General features: G+C 37.7%; 1 protein-coding gene across 1 annotated transcript; it reads left to right on the top strand.

The window, feature by feature from the left end:
• Positions 1-248: 248 nt before the first annotated feature.
• Positions 249-18,431, top strand: ANAPC4 (anaphase promoting complex subunit 4). Its single transcript, XM_009074712.1, has 27 exons — positions 249-350; positions 1,124-1,256; positions 2,413-2,487; positions 2,603-2,629; positions 2,729-2,773; positions 4,347-4,431; positions 4,761-4,871; positions 5,434-5,517; positions 5,771-5,857; positions 6,589-6,653; positions 6,747-6,789; positions 6,896-6,972; positions 7,408-7,508; positions 7,589-7,640; positions 7,936-7,991; positions 9,133-9,179; positions 10,151-10,207; positions 10,351-10,407; positions 11,020-11,113; positions 12,908-13,005; positions 13,507-13,568; positions 13,663-13,701; positions 13,790-13,891; positions 15,127-15,201; positions 16,007-16,177; positions 17,358-17,481; positions 17,852-18,431. The coding sequence occupies exons 2-27, from the start codon at positions 1,225-1,227 to the stop codon at positions 18,065-18,067; spliced, it is 2,082 nt and encodes a 693-aa protein (XP_009072960.1). The 5' UTR covers positions 249-350; positions 1,124-1,224; the 3' UTR covers positions 18,068-18,431.
• The last annotated feature ends 479 nt before the right edge of the window (positions 18,432-18,910 follow it).

The following is an 18,910-nucleotide window of genomic DNA, read 5'->3' as shown; positions in this document are numbered from 1 at the left end:
ACAGTCCTCCTTGGCTACAGATTTTCAGGATTGTACAAGGCTCAGCTTATTTCTCTGTATTGCTGTAAACAATTTACTGTCTTCTAAGTGGACATAGGAGTGAATCATCTACTAGAGGACCAGGTGGTATTTAAAACACAGGAGTTACAATAAACTGGTAAAATGTGCATCTTGAACTGGTTTACAAGTGGGTAATAATGGGAGAACGTGGTTGAAGTTTGTCTTCGATGTGTTTGTGTTGTAGGTTTTACTTCATCGGCTTGCGAACTTTCAGCGAGTGTGGAGTTTGCCTCCAAATGAAAATACAGGGACAGAAGTGACTGCTCTTGCTTGGAGACCAGATGGCAAAAGTAATGTCAAGTATACGAGGTGATACAGTGCCATAAACATCCTGTGGGAAATCCTGAATGCTGTGGTGATGATAGCTCTCATCTGTGGAGGAAACTTGCAAGTGAACTGTGTTTGAAGAGAAGGGTGGCTTAGTTTTATGTAGGTTTAGTCAAAGTAATAGAGGGATTAACACTGTTGAATGCAATTGCAAGACAGATTTGCAAGACAGATTTATGTGTATATATATATATGTATATTTATTTAAGTATAGCCAAACTTCAGCCTCCTAAATAAACAGAGGTGTATATATATATATATGTATATTTATTTGGGTATAGCCAAACTTCAGCCTCCCTAATAAGCAGAATATTTTTGTATGCACCACAAAGTTTATTGGGAGAGAAGGAGGCTGTCTGATCAGGATTAACTGAAGAGCTTAACTTATTTAGCATAGGCAAAACTTCAGACCAGAGAAGAAACAAAAAAAATCCTTTTCCTTATCAACTGCCTCTACTTTATCAGAACTGTTGTTAGAAGTGTTAAAAGCACATTCAGTTCAATATGTAGTTAAATAATTGTGAAACCAGGCCTTTGATTTAAATTTATCACCTAAAACTTGCTAGGAGTTCAGACTTTCCTTGAAATAAGTAGATTTCAAATGGCAGTTTGGAAGGACAGTAAACAGACAAAATTCTGCCCAGTAGTTGACTTCAAAGACACATTGTTTTCTAGTTCGGTGCGAAGTAGAGTTTTGCACATTGGTTAATTTTACATTTTACTTGTCTTTCTCTAGTTTTGGCTTTTGGCCTTGCTGATACCAAGAGGATTATTCTGTGTGATGTAGAAAAACCTGAAAGTTTACACTCCTTCTCTGTGGACTTATCTATTACATACATGCATTGGATGGAAGTAACTGAGGAGAGCAGGTGAGTTAGAAAAACCCTAGAAGTAAATTATGGCCTATGTAGTGCCACCTTACTGATAATTTATACCTGATATGTTGCAAACAGTCACATAAAATAATACAATGTTACATAACTGTGGTGCTTTTTTTACCACTCAGCTCAACTATTCCTTTGTTTTTTTTAGAATAGTCACTTTCCATATGCTTATTTTTAGCACTGATATCTTAGTCTTGTGGTTCTTTAGATTATACACAAAAATTTCAGCATGATCTTGACTGCCTCCCTCCTTAGAGCTGCTCAGTCTATGCTGTACAGCCTGTCTCCTGATCCAGTTTGCTCCAACACCAGTCAAGTTATTAAAAACCTAATTATAATACTGTTGTGTTTTCAAGATCAAATTTTGGTTTGGTGCTTACTTCTTTCACAGTGTCTTTGGTGTTGCATCCAACCCCACTGGCAATTCTGTTGTTCAGGAAGTCAGATTGTCCCTAGTGACCATGAGCTCTGTGGGATTAAACAGTTCTCAGCAGCACTTGGGAGCTGGAAGACATTGTGGTCCCTGTTTCTGTGGTCATGCAAAAATCTCCTATACTCACCTTATTGCAGAGTAAGAAAATAATTAAAATTTAAAAGAGGGAGGAGTTGTCAGCCTGACTTGGGCATTTCCCCCACGACCTCCAGAAAATGCCAGGCTTAAAACAGCAAGAAAATAACTGCATCTTAAATTGCTTTAGCATTCTTCTCCTGATGGGGATAGACTTAGCTCCCTGTGAGGAATCTCATCCTTCTGACATGTCTAAGGTGTGATATTAAATATTGCACTTTCATCTTCCTCTCACTGCAGTGTGTCTTTAGCTATTTTGAGGTGTTGGTAGGTTGCACTGCAGGTTTGTACAGAGTTTAAACAGAAAACCTCTGTCAGTAACTGCATTACAGATGACAAAGGATTTGGTAGCCTCCAAGCCAACAGGTACAACCTTTATTCAGTGGAAATAAAAACAGATTTTCAGACTTGTATTAATTTGATCACTTGATATGTTATTAAAGGCCACATAAGGGATTATCCTCTGATATTTGTGATTCTAATATACATGAAGTATTGAGTGTAACTTGGGAGTTAAAGTCTCTTCTCATTTTTAGAGTGTGGGTGGTAAAGACAGTCTTACTTCTTTTTCAGTGTTCTCACCTCCTTTTATAATGCTGAGGATGAATCAAACCTCCTTTTGCCTAAACTGCCAGCACTACCAAAAAAGTAAGCATTTCACTAGTAAGCTTGAGAAGGTACTATTTGTCATTTGTTGTCATTCATCTTTAATGCTCTGAAGGTGTCTGATCATTGTTATTAAGAGTAATTATTTTGTTTCCAGTTACAGTACCACTGCAAAAATTTTCAGGTAAGAAATTGTCATCTCAGATCTTTATTTTTGTTTCAGTCTGTTTTCTGGGATTGAGATGAGGTACATAAGGCCTAATCATATGTTTTGTCTTTTCAGCGAAGAAAAGTCGGATGAGATTATGAAGCTTCTGGGTGATGTCAGGTAAGTTCCATATGTAAGTTGTTGGTGTTGGTTGGGGGTTTTGTGATTTGTTTGTTTGGTCTTCTAAAGGTATCGAATAATGGATTAGTGGGTTTAGTTTTAAGTTATTTATAATTGTTTTTAAGGGTCCTGCAGAAATGATATGGAATGTCTTTTTTATGTACAAAGATTCAAAGAATATATTAAAAAAAGTCTCCCATCAGTTTATACCTTTTCTCCTCAGTTTAGAGGGATTATAGAGGACTTTATCAGCAACTGCTGTTAGTGTCATATCTTCTTTTTCTTAGAAGTTTTCTTGGGGTGTATTGAAGGCTGTTTTATGTCTTACTTACTTGGTTTTGGAGACATTTGTGAATGCTTGTTGTAAATAGGGAATTCCTCTGGGTTTGAGTGTGACAAAATGAAACAAAATTAGGTTTGAAATCAGCTGTATTAGGGTTACTTTGAAATAAACATCTATTAGGAAACACACGAAGAGCAGCTGGAGGAAGTGTAGTTTAGCAGACTGAGATTGGCTTTGTGCAGTTCCTGTGGTGCTTTTTTGAGGAGGACACTTAATGTCTGTACCTTGTGTTTCCACTCACTTTCTTTCACTGTTGCTTACAGTCTCACCACTGAGAATCATCCTCCTTAATTCCAAAGTTGCATCTGTCTATCACCAGTGACTCCTTCTTAAGGCTCTATACCTCTTCTTACCATAGGATTTCCTTGCTTGCTTGAGACAGATGTGTAGGAGCTGTGTGGATTGTGTGCTCCCTTCATCCATTCAGTGAATCAAACCAAGTGTTTTTCAGATACTGTTTTGCTAAGTTTTGTGTTGGCTTTAACAGAAACATTCTGTTTCTGTTCTGTGTGTTTGTTTGGGTGTGCAACAGACATAAGTTGCAGTTAATTTTCTGTGTTTATAAGCTTTTTCCCAAGTGACTATTACAAGCTGGTGTTAGTGAGTGGGGAAAACACAGACCTGTCTGTCCCAGATCCTATTCTTTGAACTGGGTTTCTGTTTCTGATGCTCTTTTTATTCCTGTGGCTGTTATTGCTGCTGCATGCATTCCAAGTGTTTATTGCCTTTGAGGTTTTGCTGAGGAGTGCCCCTGAGTAGAGACTGTGACAAACTCACTCTGCATGTAGTTAGGAGAAACTCAAAGCAGCTTTGTAAGAATGCTTTGCAGCCTGTATTGGTAGGTGGACTGTTGCTAGAAACTTATTTTTTTCTTCTAGAAAGTATGAAGTTTTTTTCTTCTAGAAAGTATGAACCCCTACTAAATTGTAGGGGTTTTTTCCCTATTCCCTCAGTGTAGTAACTGATGCTCTTGCTGCAAATGTAAGAGGCAGGTTTTGTCAAAATCCAAGCTAATTTTTTTTGTTTTTCAATTTCTTGGACTGTACCACGGTATTTCCTTTTGTGCAGTATTTCCTTTTGTGTACCACAGTATTTCCTTTTGTGCAGTGATTCTGTAGAGGGATTATTAATATTAAAGGGGTGGAGTTTATGTATTAAGAACTGTATCTGTATACATTCAAATTAATCTTTCAGTATGCTCATCAGCACATTCTTCTGGTTTTTTTACAGGCTTAATGCTCTTGTCCTTGGTGGCAGCTCAGGATTTATTGAGATTTATGCTTATGGAATGTTCAAGATTGCTACAGTCACTGGGGTATGTTCTGGTCCTTTCCATATTTTTTCTTCATAATATGCCAAACTACAGCTGAATTGAGTAAAAAAATACATAGGTGTGTTTAGAGATAAGTGAAAGTTGTTTGCCAAATTTAGAGTAAAGGAACAGATCTTGTTCTAAGTGAAGCCAAGTTCAGTGATAATCCACAATAAAAAGAGTGGGTTTGTTCCTGAGCAGTGGCTGAAAATTCCACTTTGTTTTTATGTGTAATTGACTGCAATCATATTTGTATGTCAGTGTGTTAGAGCAGTAAATACATCTTAGAGGAAATGCATTGTTTTATTAACTTTTAAACTGGAATCCTTCAGGTGGCAGGTTCCTGTCGTGGGCTGTGCTTGTCTAGTGATTTGAAGTCACTGTCAGTTATTACAGAGATACAAGACTCTTCAGACAGTGAAGCAGAGATAACATATTTTCAGGCAAGTTTAAAATGTTCTTTGAAACTAAAACCACTTTTTATATTACCTTCTGGTAGCTTTTTTGCTTTCTCATTATTTGCAGAAAAAGCATAAACTATTATTTCTAGCCTTTCTGAGGTTCCCCCCAGTTTAGCTTTTGGATTTATGGTTTAATGTGCAGTTTCACTGATGAGACTGGCAGTGATGATCTGAGGCATTCTTTAAAATACTGCTTTTAAAAGAACATTCATTTATTCAATTACAGTTAGTTACTCAGGTGTTCTTCGTTCTGCACACAAAGGCAAAGCAGCAGTGCTGTTGGTTGTCCCATCTTTCCAGAACTGTCCCCTTAAAACTGTTAGAACTCCAAAATGAGGAACTTTATCAGCAGTTTTGAAAGATGTATTTAAAATATTTATTGCCCCTTTGAATTCAATGTATTTCCCTTTCAAAATCAACTTTAAGGAAATGAGAACAGACAGTTTTTCAGTGAGTCCTTCCAGTCTGTCTTTTCATTTCTGTAATCTAGAATTTCTTAAAGGAGAAATCATCTGTTAACTGTTGCTTGTTTCATTTGTTATAGTTGGACACTAGTCTATTATCAAGTTACTTACCTGAGGTAACTCGGATGGCTCGGAAGTTTACTCACATTTCAACTCTGTTACAGGTACAGTTGTGTTACAACATCCTTTTAATATCACAGTTCTTACAGGCTTCAGTAGTCTTAATTCAAGTAAAACAAATGAGGTTTTAGTAGGAAGCTTAAGTTGGTTTTAAGTAAATGTAGAGCTCTAACTTGGAACTTGATAATGAATTTTATAGAAGATCTACAGTATATCTTCCTCTTGTACCGTAACATCCAGTTGTTGAATGTTGTTGAGGGGGAGAAAGGGAATGATGCTAACCTTTCTGCATTACAGTATATAAAGCTGTCACTGACATGCATGTGTGAAGCATGGGAAGAAATACTGATGCAGATGGACTCACGACTAACAAAGTTTGTACAGGTTTGTACATTCTTCCAGTAAAACATTTTTGCAGGATTTATCTTGTTCCTGTTACTGTACTGCTTATCTTGATGCTGTTTAAGCATGATGCCTCCAGGTAACAATCTCTAAGTTCAGAGGCAACCTGGAAGCTAATGTGTCATGTGCTCTGACACTGAAGGTAGCTGAGTACAATCGAGCATGATTGTATTGTGATACTTCTTTATCTGACACTGAAGGTAGCTGAGTACAATTGAGCATGAATGTATTGTGATACTTATTTGTTTTATTTATTCTGGGATATTCAAAAGGGATAGTTTTCAGCTTGCCCAGCTGTTGATCAGTTCCTTTCTATTTAAGACTGTACTTTAGTCATTGATAAATTGATTACTGTAAATGTGGAGTAACAGCACTTACAGCCTAGTGCAATGGAGCACACGTAACATCCACAATTAAGATGCTGTTGGATTTGCTTAAATTTTGTGTTTGTTGACCATGGATAGAAGCTAATTGAATCATGTAATTTTTTATTGTCTTCGAATAGATTCTTGATGATGGTAAACTGCTTAGAAATTTAATTGGGTAATGCAACTAAAAGTAACTTCAAATACTAGTAAATTTTCAGTGATCTGATTTCAGCTTTCAAGGATATCAGTGGCTTCTCTGATATACTTTAGTTGAAGTTTTTGTCATGATTTGGTAGCCTGGATTTAATCTCTTCACCAATCTATTTCAATCATTTTGACTGACAGGAAAAGAATACAACCACTTCTGTTCAGGATGAGTTTATGCAGCTGTTGTTATGGGGCAAAGCAAGGTAGTTCTTGTTGTTTTATCTGAGTATGCATTTGCATTTGATATCAAAACACAAAATTAAATGCATATTTGATTCTCTCCCCACATCCTCCAGTGCAGAACTTCAGGCATTACTAATGAACCAACTGACTGTAAAGGTATGTTAATACTGTTTTAAACATATTAAAACAATCAATATCTTTTCATCATTGTTCTGTTAACGTAGCAGAACATTACTATATGTTTGTATTTCTTTGTTAACAGGGTTTGAAAAAACTTGGTCAGTCCATAGAGTCTTCTTATTCCAGTATACAAAAATTGGTCATAAGTCATTTGCAGAGGTAAGTCAGAGTGTCCAATGAATTATAGATTAAAGGGCATATTGTGTGATTTGCTGAAAGACAGGAGCCTGTACTGGTGGTGCTTTGGATGTAGGTGTGCTAGAACAGGGACTGTGATCATGGCAAAATGTACTATCTTACTTTAGGGTAGTAGAGAACTATTCAAGTATTTTAAACGATTTCCACGATGCATCACTTGCATCTCAGTGCCTGGTGTGTTTTAGAGGATCTCTGCAAAATACTCACACCAGCTTTGTGTGATGGTTAAAATCATTGGGACAATATTTGCTTTTCTCCAAAGTCATACTTTATCTCTTGTATGTCAGAGCACTTTATAAAGCTCTGCACTTTGCACATTAAATGCTAAAAATGTAGCATGCAGTGAATTTCCAAAGGGTGACTAAAAGGTAATACTTCTTTCCTCTCTCTTCCTAGTGGCTCTGAGGCACTGTTATACCACTTGAGTGAATTGAAAGGAATGGCTTTATGGAAGCAAAAATATGAGTCTCTGGGATTAGATGCATCTGGAATTGAAGGTACAGTAATGTGTGTGCTACTTACCTACTCTGATTTCAGTTTTGAAAGCTTAATAATAATGGTCAGCTTTTTTTCACAGAGGCTATTACTGCTGTTGGTTCTTTCATCCTGAAGGCCAATGAGCTGCTTCAGTGAGTATAAAGCATGGAGAGTTAAAAAAATCTCATTGAATTAAGTCTCGTATCAAAGGGGGCACATGTGGCTGGGAATAGAGGAGCAAGGCTCCTCTGTTTGTGGTGAGCTTTAGTCTTGTCTCCCTGCATCTCACAAACTCACACCACAAGAACAGTCTTATTCGAAAGGTTGCATTGGAAATTTTGAAAAAAGACCACCTGATAGTACTTGCAGGCCTTTCTGTAGTTAAGGTGGGACTTGAGCCTGGACCAGCTTGTGACATTGTAATTTCTTTTCTTGTTTCTTGCTCAGAGTTATCGACAGCAGTATGAAGAACTTCAAAGCATTTTTTCGATGGCTGTATGTTGGTAAGCTTGATGACATAGTGATCATCCAGTGTCTGTTTTCTATTGCATTGAAATGTTGGCAAGTAATTAGGCCAGTCTTAGTTATAAACATCTATTTATCTTAGAAAGCTCCTGAGCATCTACAGGGATATAGTTGATGAGGCAAGAGTAATTGTAATATTAAACACAGATCAAAAATGTGATAGTTCTCAATTAAACTTTGTGTGTGTACAATGGATATTGTATATACTTGACCTGTAATAATGCTCCAAACTGTTCTCTGCTTCATGAGCAATTTGCTGGTATTTACTTGGAGAAAATTATTTGATTTACACCAAATTTAAGGCATATTCTAATTCTCCATTCCTGTTAATTGCTGTTTTCTCCTGTGGCAACCTACTTAGCTGTAAGGTTCTGCACAGATGTAAACAGTCTCTGAATATCCAGATGCACTTAGTGGCCACCTTGAGTTGTGTCTGGGTAGCTGCAGAGAAAATGTTAGAAGGAAGTTCAGAACACTATATTTTAGTCTGCTTGTGTTTATAAAGTGGTTAGGAATAGGTTTAGAACTTGTAATTGGTCTTTTTAGAACTACTTAACAAAACCTAAGCAGACACTGTAAAAGCACTTCCTAGCAGGAGTATAATAATTCTGATTTTAAAAACTGCAGAAACCACAGCTGTCAGAGTTCTCCATCATAGCATTGTGCTCACTGTATTTCCTTGTTTTGAAACTAAAGAGAGAACTTTATCCAAGCCCTGCTGAATTAAAATTACTTCTGTGCAGTTCTCATAAAACACAGAATTCTGGGTATGACAGTATTCATGTATGTTACATATATACATTTTGCTGCTCTTAGTGTGTGCATAAATGAGTTCTTATGAACCCTTTGTAATACCTTTATGTCAAGAAAACATTCTTGTACAAGGTAGTATGCATTTGGAAAAGATTAAAGATACAAATTCTCTAAGATTAGTATTGTTAGTTAGTGGGACTGGTGAGGCTCTTCAGTCTCAATTCATAATTCTTCATTCCAGACTCTCTTGCTTCTGACAAATTAGTCTTTCCTATTTTATCAGCAGTGTCTTATTACATAGACATGGAAAATTAATAATATTATGAAAACAATATTAATGCACTAAGGATATAATTTTTCTCTCAGCCATGTTGAGGATGTCAGAAGATCATGTGCTTCCAGAGCTGAACAAGGTAGTAATAACATTTTCTGATAAATGCTGATATACTCCTGAGGATGTCAGAAGATCATGTGCTTCCCGAGCTGAACAAGGTAGTAGTAACATTTTCTGAAAAATGCTGATATACTCTGTATTCAGAAAGCAGAATTACAGTTTGGGTTTGTTCCAAAACTTAAAGGATAGCATCTATGTCATTTTTTTGAGAAAGTTGATGCCTGCAGATCCACACTAATGTGCTGTCTTGCATGCATTACTCTGCTCTCTTTGTTAATGCTACTGGTTTTGGTACACTTTATGTGAATGCAAGGCCTCTGTGTGTAGCAGCTCTTTATATGCCCTAAATGACTTAAGTTAACTCGAGTGGGATTTTAACATCTTCACCAAAGCCCTGATAGAGAGTTGGAATATACCTGTATCAGATTTGCAGCCACCATCACACTGCCCTCGCTTGAGGGCAGAGGTGCCTTACAGAGGGAAATAGATAAGCTGGAGGAATGCATGGCCAGGGAGCTGCTGCAGTTCAGCAAGGAAAAGTGCAAGCTCCTGGGGAGGAGTAACCCCCTGTGACTGCACAGCTGGACCCCAGCTAGCTAGGAACATGTCAGCTCTGCTGAGTTGGACCTGGGAATCAGTGGATGCAGCCTGGGAATGAGCCAGCAGTGTGCCCTGGCAGCAGAGATGGCCAAGGGTAACCAGGGCTGTACTAATGAGAGCATGGTCAGGAGGTCAAGGGAAGTAGTTGCCCTCCTTATTTAGCACTCATCAGATTGCACCTAGCACACTCTCCAGTTTGGGACCCTCCTGTACAAGACACACAGCAATGAACTGGTGTGAGATCAGCAGAGTTGGGGGATGGAGCACTTGTCCTGTGAACACAGGCTGAGGGAGTTGTGCTTGTGCAGCCTACAGAACATGTGTTCTGTGCTCATTGAAATGTATTTCTTACCCTTTGCTTCTCTCACTGATGTTTTTTTTCCCTTTTAGATGACTCAAAAAGATATCACATTTGTTGCTGATTTTCTTACTGAACACTTCAATGAGGTAAGTGATAGAGGTTTTCCAGAACAGCATCTGACTATTTTTGCTTCCAAGAACTAAATCTGAAAAATCTTGTAATAAAATAATCCAATCATCTTTTTATACACTACTTCTCATTAACTTTGTGTTTGCATTATTTTTTTCAGGCACCAGAACTGTACAACCGTAAAGGAAAATACTTCAATGTAGAGAGAGTTGGCCAGGTAAAGAACAGGAATAAATGGGAAAAGAATAAATGAAGAAATCCTTCGATGGAGAAGCCTTTAAAGCTGTGCCCACTTTTCTTCCCTGGCCCTTTTGCTCTGTGTTGCACATACCAGTAATGGTAAAAGAGAGTTATTTTAATTATTTCCCCCTATTGTTAGGAAAAGGTGTGTTTAAAAACAAACCTTATAGTTTCACCTTGCAGATGGTGTATTTTTAGGAAAAGGGTGAAACTTTGCAGCCAGCAATAGTAAAACTGTAAAAGAGAGCTTCAGTAACACTGAAAGGTGCTTGTTGTCTTCATGGCATTAATCATTGGGTTTCAAAACATTTGGTCCTAAACTTGATTTAAAAATCAGTTTCTTATGTGTTATCTTGGACAAAAATCAACTTGATTTAAAAATCAGTTTCTTATGGAAAATACACTGTGTTATCTTGGACAAAAATTGGTTTTATTGTTTCCAGAAGGAGTGGAATATCTGTTTTTAAGCCTATGACATATGAATTAAGAAGATATGTTTGATACACTTACTAGGGGTGATGTTGGAGGTGAATCTTGATATTCCCTGTTCTTAAACTGCAGTCTTAAAAATGTCTCTCTCTTTTTCTAGTACTTGAAAGATGAAGATGATGACCTTGTATCACCACCTAATACAGAGGGAAACCAGTGGTTTAACTTTCTTAAAAATAGTACTCATCTTAAAGGTAACATGCTCTCAAAAAAATAGAAGTGAATCAAAGATATATGCAGAATGTAACAAATGTACAAGAGTAATCAGGTTTTTTATGCTTACAGGTTATTTCTGTAGTGTTAATCATAGGTCTTCATCTGAGTGAAATAAATGGGCCTTGTTATTTTACACAGATTTTATGTAGCTGCTTACCCAGTCAATTACCATTTTCTGGATGTTTAGGAGTTTCTTATCTTTTCTGTACCAGTCTCAGAAGTGTGTTGGCTTGGAAGGAATCCCAGATGATGTCTATTTTAGGATATCTTAATTCCAGTCCAAGAAAATAATAGTTATACTTAGAAGAAGTGGTGAAGTGTCCTAACTTGTTCTCTTTCAGTGGAGTCTGAGTCTATTTTGCTAATTAATGATGAAAAAGAAGTAAGAGACTATAATGAGCTGATAGTGAAAATTATTGTTGCTCAACTGTGGAAGCCATAGGCTGTACAACCTTGACAGCACAAGCTGTTGTGTGATAAGATTTGCCACAGTGGTCTTTTTCTGCCCATTTAATTCAATAAAAAGCAGGGAAGTAGTAGCATTTTTGTTTGGAAAACAGTGCTTAGAAAATGTGTTCTTAGACATACTTTGAAAATATGTTTGGTACTTTATAGTAGCATTTTTGTTTGGAAAACAGTGTTTAGGAAATGTATTTTTAGACATACTCTGAAAATATGTTTGGTACTTTGAATGTGTAGACTCCTTGACTGGTCATTTCTGTTACTACCCAAGATTCATGATGGCTTGTAAGTGGTTTTGTTGGCATCATTTGGCAAGCACTGAGATGTTTATTAGGGTTGTAGGACAAGTAATGCTTCTGGTCTTTGACACTTTCTACCCTTCCTTGGTGTTTGACTTTGCTTCCTTGGTTGATGTAATTGTTCTCATTGTTCCAGCTAAATATTGGAAAAGAAACAGGTTGTATACTTAGGATAATTTATCTCAAAAACTAAATGTATTCCTACAAAGTAGTTCACTTTGTAAGAACTATTCAGTGCTATTGAAATCACATCATAGCTACTGTAAAAAGTATGGAAATAGTTTTGCTTTAAACAACATATTTTATGACAACTGTGTTTCTAGCTCATGGGTAAATGCAATTCCATTGTTTTGCACTTCGAATGGGCTGTGAAGAAAAGCTGAAGGGGCAGGCAGACCTCCATTTCTCACTTGTTTCTCTCTTGTAATCCAATGAGTTACTTGAGTTAGAATTTATAATCTGCAAATAATTTAGGTGGTCATCTAATCCAGCCAAAGCAGAGCTAGTTTTGAAGCTAACTGTGTTCCTCAAGCCTTTGTGCAGTTGAGTCCTGTGTGTCTGCAAAGATAGAGAGACTGCACCTTCTCTGGGCACCTGCTCCAGTGACTAACCATCCTTGTGAAAACTTTTTTCCTTATATCTCATTGGAATTTTCCCTTGCTAGAGCTTTATGACTGTTATGTGTTATATCTCATTGGAATTTTCCCTTGCTGGAGCTTTATGATTGTTATGTCTTCTCCTTTCCCTGTGTGCAGCCTTGAAAATGCTTTTCTTCTACACCTTGTCCTTTAGGCAGCTGAAGAGTCCAGTGGGCTTCCTCCTTGTTAGCAATTTCATCTCTAGACTGAACAAATGCAGCCCCCTCAGCTTCTCCTTGTAAAGCATGTGCTCTAGCCCTGTGACTCTTACTGACTCCTCACTGGGCTCACTTCAATTTGTCACTTTAACAGCAGTGTAGCATGTTTTTATAGAGATACAAGCATTTCTGAGCTGAACTTTATCTGTTTGCAGAAAGCCCACTTCTGTTTCCCTACTACCCTGAGAAATCACTGCACTTTGTCAAAAGGCAGATGGAAGGGGTCATTGATCAGTGTTTACAAAAGCCAGCAGTAAGTCCAATTTTTATAGATGATAACTTTCTTTTAAGGGGAGCAGACAACTGAAGGTAGTAGTCATGCTTAGCAAGGCCTGAAGTCTTTGAGTGCTTGGGTGGTGGCTATAGTCCAACTTCACTGCTGGGATGTTTCAACACTTTGGCTAGGGAGAGCATAATGGGGGATTTTTTTGTTTCACATCTTCTGTTCCTGCAGTGCTGGGGTCTGGTTTTAATGTTAATTATCTTCATGATGAACTGTGTACTAGATAACTGTGTGAGCTGGCAATACTTTAGTGTAATATTATGAGGAAACATGAAACAAGTGTATCAAGTGACAGCAGTGTTTGCATTACAGATGTTTATTCCAGCATAAATATTGGTGGAATTTTTTTTTCAGATGTACTCAAGTGTTTTTGTTTTTCGTTTGGTTGGGTTTTTTATTTTTTGTCTCAAAAATGTGTGTAATTATGAATAACTGCCTGTATTTTATGGCCTATTTTCATTTGTTTGTTAGGATGTAATTGGAAGGTCAGTCCATCAAGCAGTCTGCATACCTCTCTATAAAATCTCTCAAAGGTATTTCTTTACTGAACGAAACTAAAGAAATGTGGAACTAAAACTCAGTTGTATAAGTAGCATTTTATAAACTGTTTCTATTTTTCCTTTTCAGTGAAGAGTCCACACCTCAGTTAATTAAACTGCCATTTTTGTAAGTATGCTGCTATTCCTTGTTCTGTGTTAGTTTACCAGTTACTAAAACTTGATCTAAATTTTCATTTCCTCCCCCCTCATTGCAGGTGGAATGACAAAACATCCAATATACATTATGTTCTCTTCACCATAGTAGAAAATTCTATTTCTAAAATACACATTTTGAGGAGGCATACTGATACTTCCAGGTAAGACAGGGGAAAAGTGATTTGTGAGCTTTGGCACATGTGTACAGACCCATTTACAATTTGAATCTACTTGTAAGAAGAATGAATGAGCAGCATGAACAGTCTTTCTTGGATGCCAGAAGAAAATGAGGAGTACATTAGGAAGTGCAGCAGGAAACTACAGCAGAAGTTTGTGTTGTATTAGAAAATCTAATCATAGAATTTAAGGGTTGGAATGGACCTTACAGATGATCTAGTCCCAACCCCCTGCCATGGGCAGGGACACCTCCCCACTAGGGGTAGGTTGCTCAAGGCCTCATCCAGCCTGGCTTTGAATCTTAACACCTAAGATAGTTCTAGGCTAAGGGGGGAAAAAAAAATCAGACTCCCTTAGTTTTTCTGCTCACAGAATTACTTGGTTGTGCAAACTTCTGAAAAATGACAGAGAATCCTGCTGCCAGTGTTGCTTTGTCTTACAGAAATGCTACTCTTTGATTAACCCCTTGCAGGCTGTAATGTAATACTTCTAGGAAAAGTGGGAGGTGTACTCACAGGTGCCTCAAATAGAATAGATCTCTTTGGGGTGTGGATTTGTGTACCTTCAGGGATTTCTGTGCCCATGATGCAGTTTGTCACTGCCTAGTTGTGCTGATACAACTGAGATGCATTCTGTCAGTGGGATGGCTGAAGTGAGCTGGGTTTAGAAACCAGCAAAAACTCCCCTCTGTAAAATACTGACTTTTATAATCTGTGTCATCTAATTATAATTATAATGAGCTGTGATAGGGGTGGGAATTTTTACAGCAGTTTTACTGCTAGGGGAAACACATGGGGAAACTATTATGTTTCCATTTGAGAGCTGCTGATAACAAAATTACCACCCTGTGGTGTAACTTCTTTCCTATTTCTTCCCTCATTGATACCTAAAACAATATAAACTTTTTTTTTTTCAGTAGATTAACAAGTAACTTAATGAGCCTGAGATTAGGACAGTTGAGCCAGGAGTTCAGCAAAGAACTGTATCCCATAAACCAGACTCAGTCTTCCGTTTGGCTCCATTAGCCATGTCTTGCTGAGGAGCAGAAGAATTTTAAAGGTTCCCATCCATCAGTTACATCATTTTGGGATGTAGCCATATACTGTGCTAAGGTTAGATAGGCTTACACCATCTCATACCGTGGCTGCTATTAGAGGTTTTGGATTCTTAATGAATGGGAAAGAATTAGTCACTGAGATAATTAACACTGTTGTTCTAGGTCTGTCAGTAATGGAATTCTTAAAGTAGAGTTTGGAAACTTCTTGAACAGTATAAATGAGAGCTCAGAGTCCAGGTCAGTATATTTGATTTTTCTTCCAGAATTGCAGGTTGTTGAATTGAAGACCATATTTTCTAGTGTTTATTTTGCATTAAGTTAACTTCTCAGGCATTATAGTTTGGCTTTTATTCTGCAAGTTATTTGTGAAAAAAAAAAATCTAGCTGGAAACAGCTATTGCTTTAATCTGTGATGTTCTTTTAGTTTGGCTTTTATTCTGCAAGTTATTCGTGTGAAAAAAAAATCTAGCTGGAAATAGCTATTGCTTAAATCTGTGATGTTCTTCAGGATAAGACTTGATATGTCTGAAATGAAGCCACCTTAGAAGGCACAGCATACTGAACTCATGTTTTTTGTGTGGATAGGCCAGATGTGATTGCCCTCAGTGCCTTCAATCATATTTTTAAATTGTGTTTGTGTTTACTATTTCTTATAATTCATCTGAAATGTGAAGATCGGTAGTAAGTTTTTGTGAGTTGCTTTTTTCCCCCCCTTCAGAATAATTTTTCCTGCATGGTACAGGAGTCTGCCATGGTTATGGTTGTCTTTGACTGACTGTTATAATTCATCTGAAATGTGAAGATCGCTAGTAAGTTTTTGTGAGTTGCTTTTTTTTCCCCCTTCAGAATAATTGTTCCTGCATGGTACATGAGTCTGCCATGGTTATTGTTGTCTTTGACTGACTCTTTTTGTCATTTGCAGTGAAGCTCACTCACTGTTAACTACTGAATACTTTTTAACATGAATGCTATGCAACTTTAAAATAGTTTGGTTCTGTCTTCCCTTTTATTCCTTGATGCTTTCAAAATTAATTTCCTGCAGATGCTACAGTTGCTTGGATGCACACTTCTATGATGATGAAACTGTGACTGTAGTTCTGAAAGAGAGTGTGGAACAAGAAGGGAAGGAGAGAGTCTTGGCTCAGCTGCCTTTATCTTCAGTATACACAGATGAGGACCAAGATAGTAAATTCATCTGGGATTCTGCAGAAAGGTACTGAAAAGCTTTGAGCAAGTCTGAAAATGCAGAACTGAACAGCAAATTTAGGCAAACATTCTAATCGTGTAGAGTTACTTCTGCTTTGTGTGTGTAGATATTTTAAAGACAGAAACTCTTTCTGTGCCAGGGAGAGTAGGATGGGGAGAGAGAAGCTTCCTAAACAGTGTGTTTTGTGGAGTTTGGGAGATTGATACTACCTGTGTACCAGGGTGTCATAAAATGCAAGGATCAATTGAAGACATTCTGTAGAATCAGAAATCTTCCTTTCTTTAGAAGGTGCTAACTTTGCTGGCCAGAATACTTCAATTTAGGATGTTTTCAGTATATTTGTTCATATACCTGTGCCTTGTATTATGGATATGTGGATATTTCTTCATCTTTCCCCTGCTAGTCACCCTTACAAATATTGTTAGCTTAGCCTTGAAACATCAGAATTGGTACCTCTCTCTGCATTGGCATAGGAGGGGGGAGAGCATCTGGTAGAAGTGAACATACACAAAAAGGCCAATGTATTTCAAGCAGTGAATCCAGTCTTTTAGTTGTTGTGTATCCCTGGCTTCTGCTTTTTTCTCCTTATCCTTTTCTGGTGGATTGCTGAAGATGCAGTTTTACCTCAAAATAGAGTCATACTGAACTGTAAATATTTTTTTAATGCCACAAAGAAATTGTGTATTGAAGAATGAACAAAAAATATTATAAGCAAGCTCAAACTGATCCTGGCTGCTGTAATAGGCAAGGAGTGTCTTCATACAGTCCCTGTAAGTGGGGATGACCTGGAGTGATGCATCTTGGAAAGGTCATGAGGGCCAAACTTCTGTGTTAGCAGAGGCATTGCCTCCTCCAGAACTGTGTTCAGAAGCTCCTTGCAGAGGAGAGGTTTGAGGGCAGGCCACCCTAATTCTCCTGCTGTAGCTGTTTCTTGTGTGAAGATCAGACTCTACAACTCCCTTCCCCACCTGCTGTAATGGTTTTATCTGAGTGGAAACATGCTGTGTCTCCACAGTTGGATCCTCCCCTCTGGTGTATCTGTAGCAGCATTATAATGGTTTCAAATGCTTACCTGCTTCTTGCATATGATATGATAAAACTTAGATGTAAAAAACTGGAGGTTTTTCTTAGTACTGGAATTGTTTCTTATGTACTTGCCTTGTGCTTTTTTCCTTGCAACGAGCAGACTGGATGAGCGGAGTGGTGAGATACCCACACGTACTGTCTTCCTGGAGAATCAGTGGAGAGTGCTGGAGAATATGAAAGCTCAGTATGTTTCTGTAAATGGCATTAGAAAAGTTTCTTGTGTGGTAAGTACAGTATCTCCAAACAAGCCTGTCAGCTATTAAAGAAAATGTGCTATGACTGAAAAGATTGATAACCTTACTTTATTTTTAACAAATAGGGTATTTTCTCATCATCTGCTCCAAGTGTGTCAGGGTACAGTCATACCTGTGTCATAGCACAACATGGGAAAAACTTCAACAGAAGTTCATAGATCTACTTGCTTTACTTTTCAGCCTGTAGAGCAATGCAAAAGTGTTGATTCCCTTGATACTTTCTTTTCAAAGATAAAGGGTATTTCCAAAGCTATTGGCTGCCAACTGGAATGGTATTGGTGCTTTTATTTATTTATCTGTTTATTTATGTGTTAACAGAAACTTCTTAATGTCTCTGTAGCTAAGTTCAAATCTCCGTCACGTGAGGGTGTTTGAGATGGATGTCGAGGATGATGGTGAAGTTGAGGAAGAAGAGGAAGAAGAAACAACTCAGATTGCAGCTGGGGAACCTGAGGAGCTAAATCAGCCTGCAGATAGCCAGGACAATGTGGGTGGTGCATCTGCTGAAGAACTGCCTGATGAAACTGAGGAACCTGAAACAAGTCTGGATCCTTGACACAGGCTTTGGTGGTAGTAAACGGACAAGACCAGACTGTAAATATTTTTTTTAGTGGCACAAAGAAATTGTGTACTGAAGAATGGACAGAAAATGTTAAAAGCAAGTTCAAGCTCATTGTGGCCACTGTAATAGGCAGGGACTTTATTCATGCAGTGCCTGTGACTGGGGTGAACTGGAGTGATACATGTGAAAGGACACCTACTTAGAAAATAATCTGACTTCAGGCTGCTGAGGTGATGGGTCCTGTGCCCCCTCAAGCAGCTGGGTCAAGTCAGAATTCTGTATTGCTTCTCAGCTAAGACTGTGTTCTAGAGTACCTTTATTTGACCCTTTTTTGTCTGGCACATGGTTTGGTCTCAGCTAAATTTCTTTGACAGCTTTACTATTTGCAATTTTTTTTATGGGTGAGGAGAAAAAGAAATACCAACAGACATTATTGTAGTCTGTTCAGTCTTGAATCCTGTTAAAGAAATACCAACAGACATTATTGTAGTTAGTCTGTTCAGTCTTGAATCCTGTTGTAATGATGCAATAAACTTACATATGAAAGCAACGAAACTGGAGACCTAATTCTTTGCTTCTCAGATTCTAATGGGTACAGAAGCTTCCTGCAGGACCAAAATCTAAGACTGCAAATCAGCACAAGACTAGTTAAAACCCCAAATTTACCAATTGTTACTTAAATACATAGTTTTAAAAGCTCTTTTGATAACATCTGTCCTCAGTAACAGCATTTCAGTCTGTGGAGTTCTCTAGTCTTCAAGAGCAGGGCTCATATGTGTGCATGGTTTGTTAATGTTTGCATGTCTCAGTCTGCCTAGTTTCTGTGAGATTGTTCCT

Source organism: Acanthisitta chloris, unplaced genomic scaffold, assembly GCF_000695815.1.
Source record: "Acanthisitta chloris isolate BGI_N310 unplaced genomic scaffold, ASM69581v1 scaffold1525, whole genome shotgun sequence".
Lineage (NCBI taxonomy): Eukaryota > Metazoa > Chordata > Aves > Passeriformes > Acanthisittidae > Acanthisitta > Acanthisitta chloris.
The sequence above is the reverse complement of the archived record's forward strand: the minus strand, read 5'-3'. Positions and strand labels throughout refer to the sequence as shown.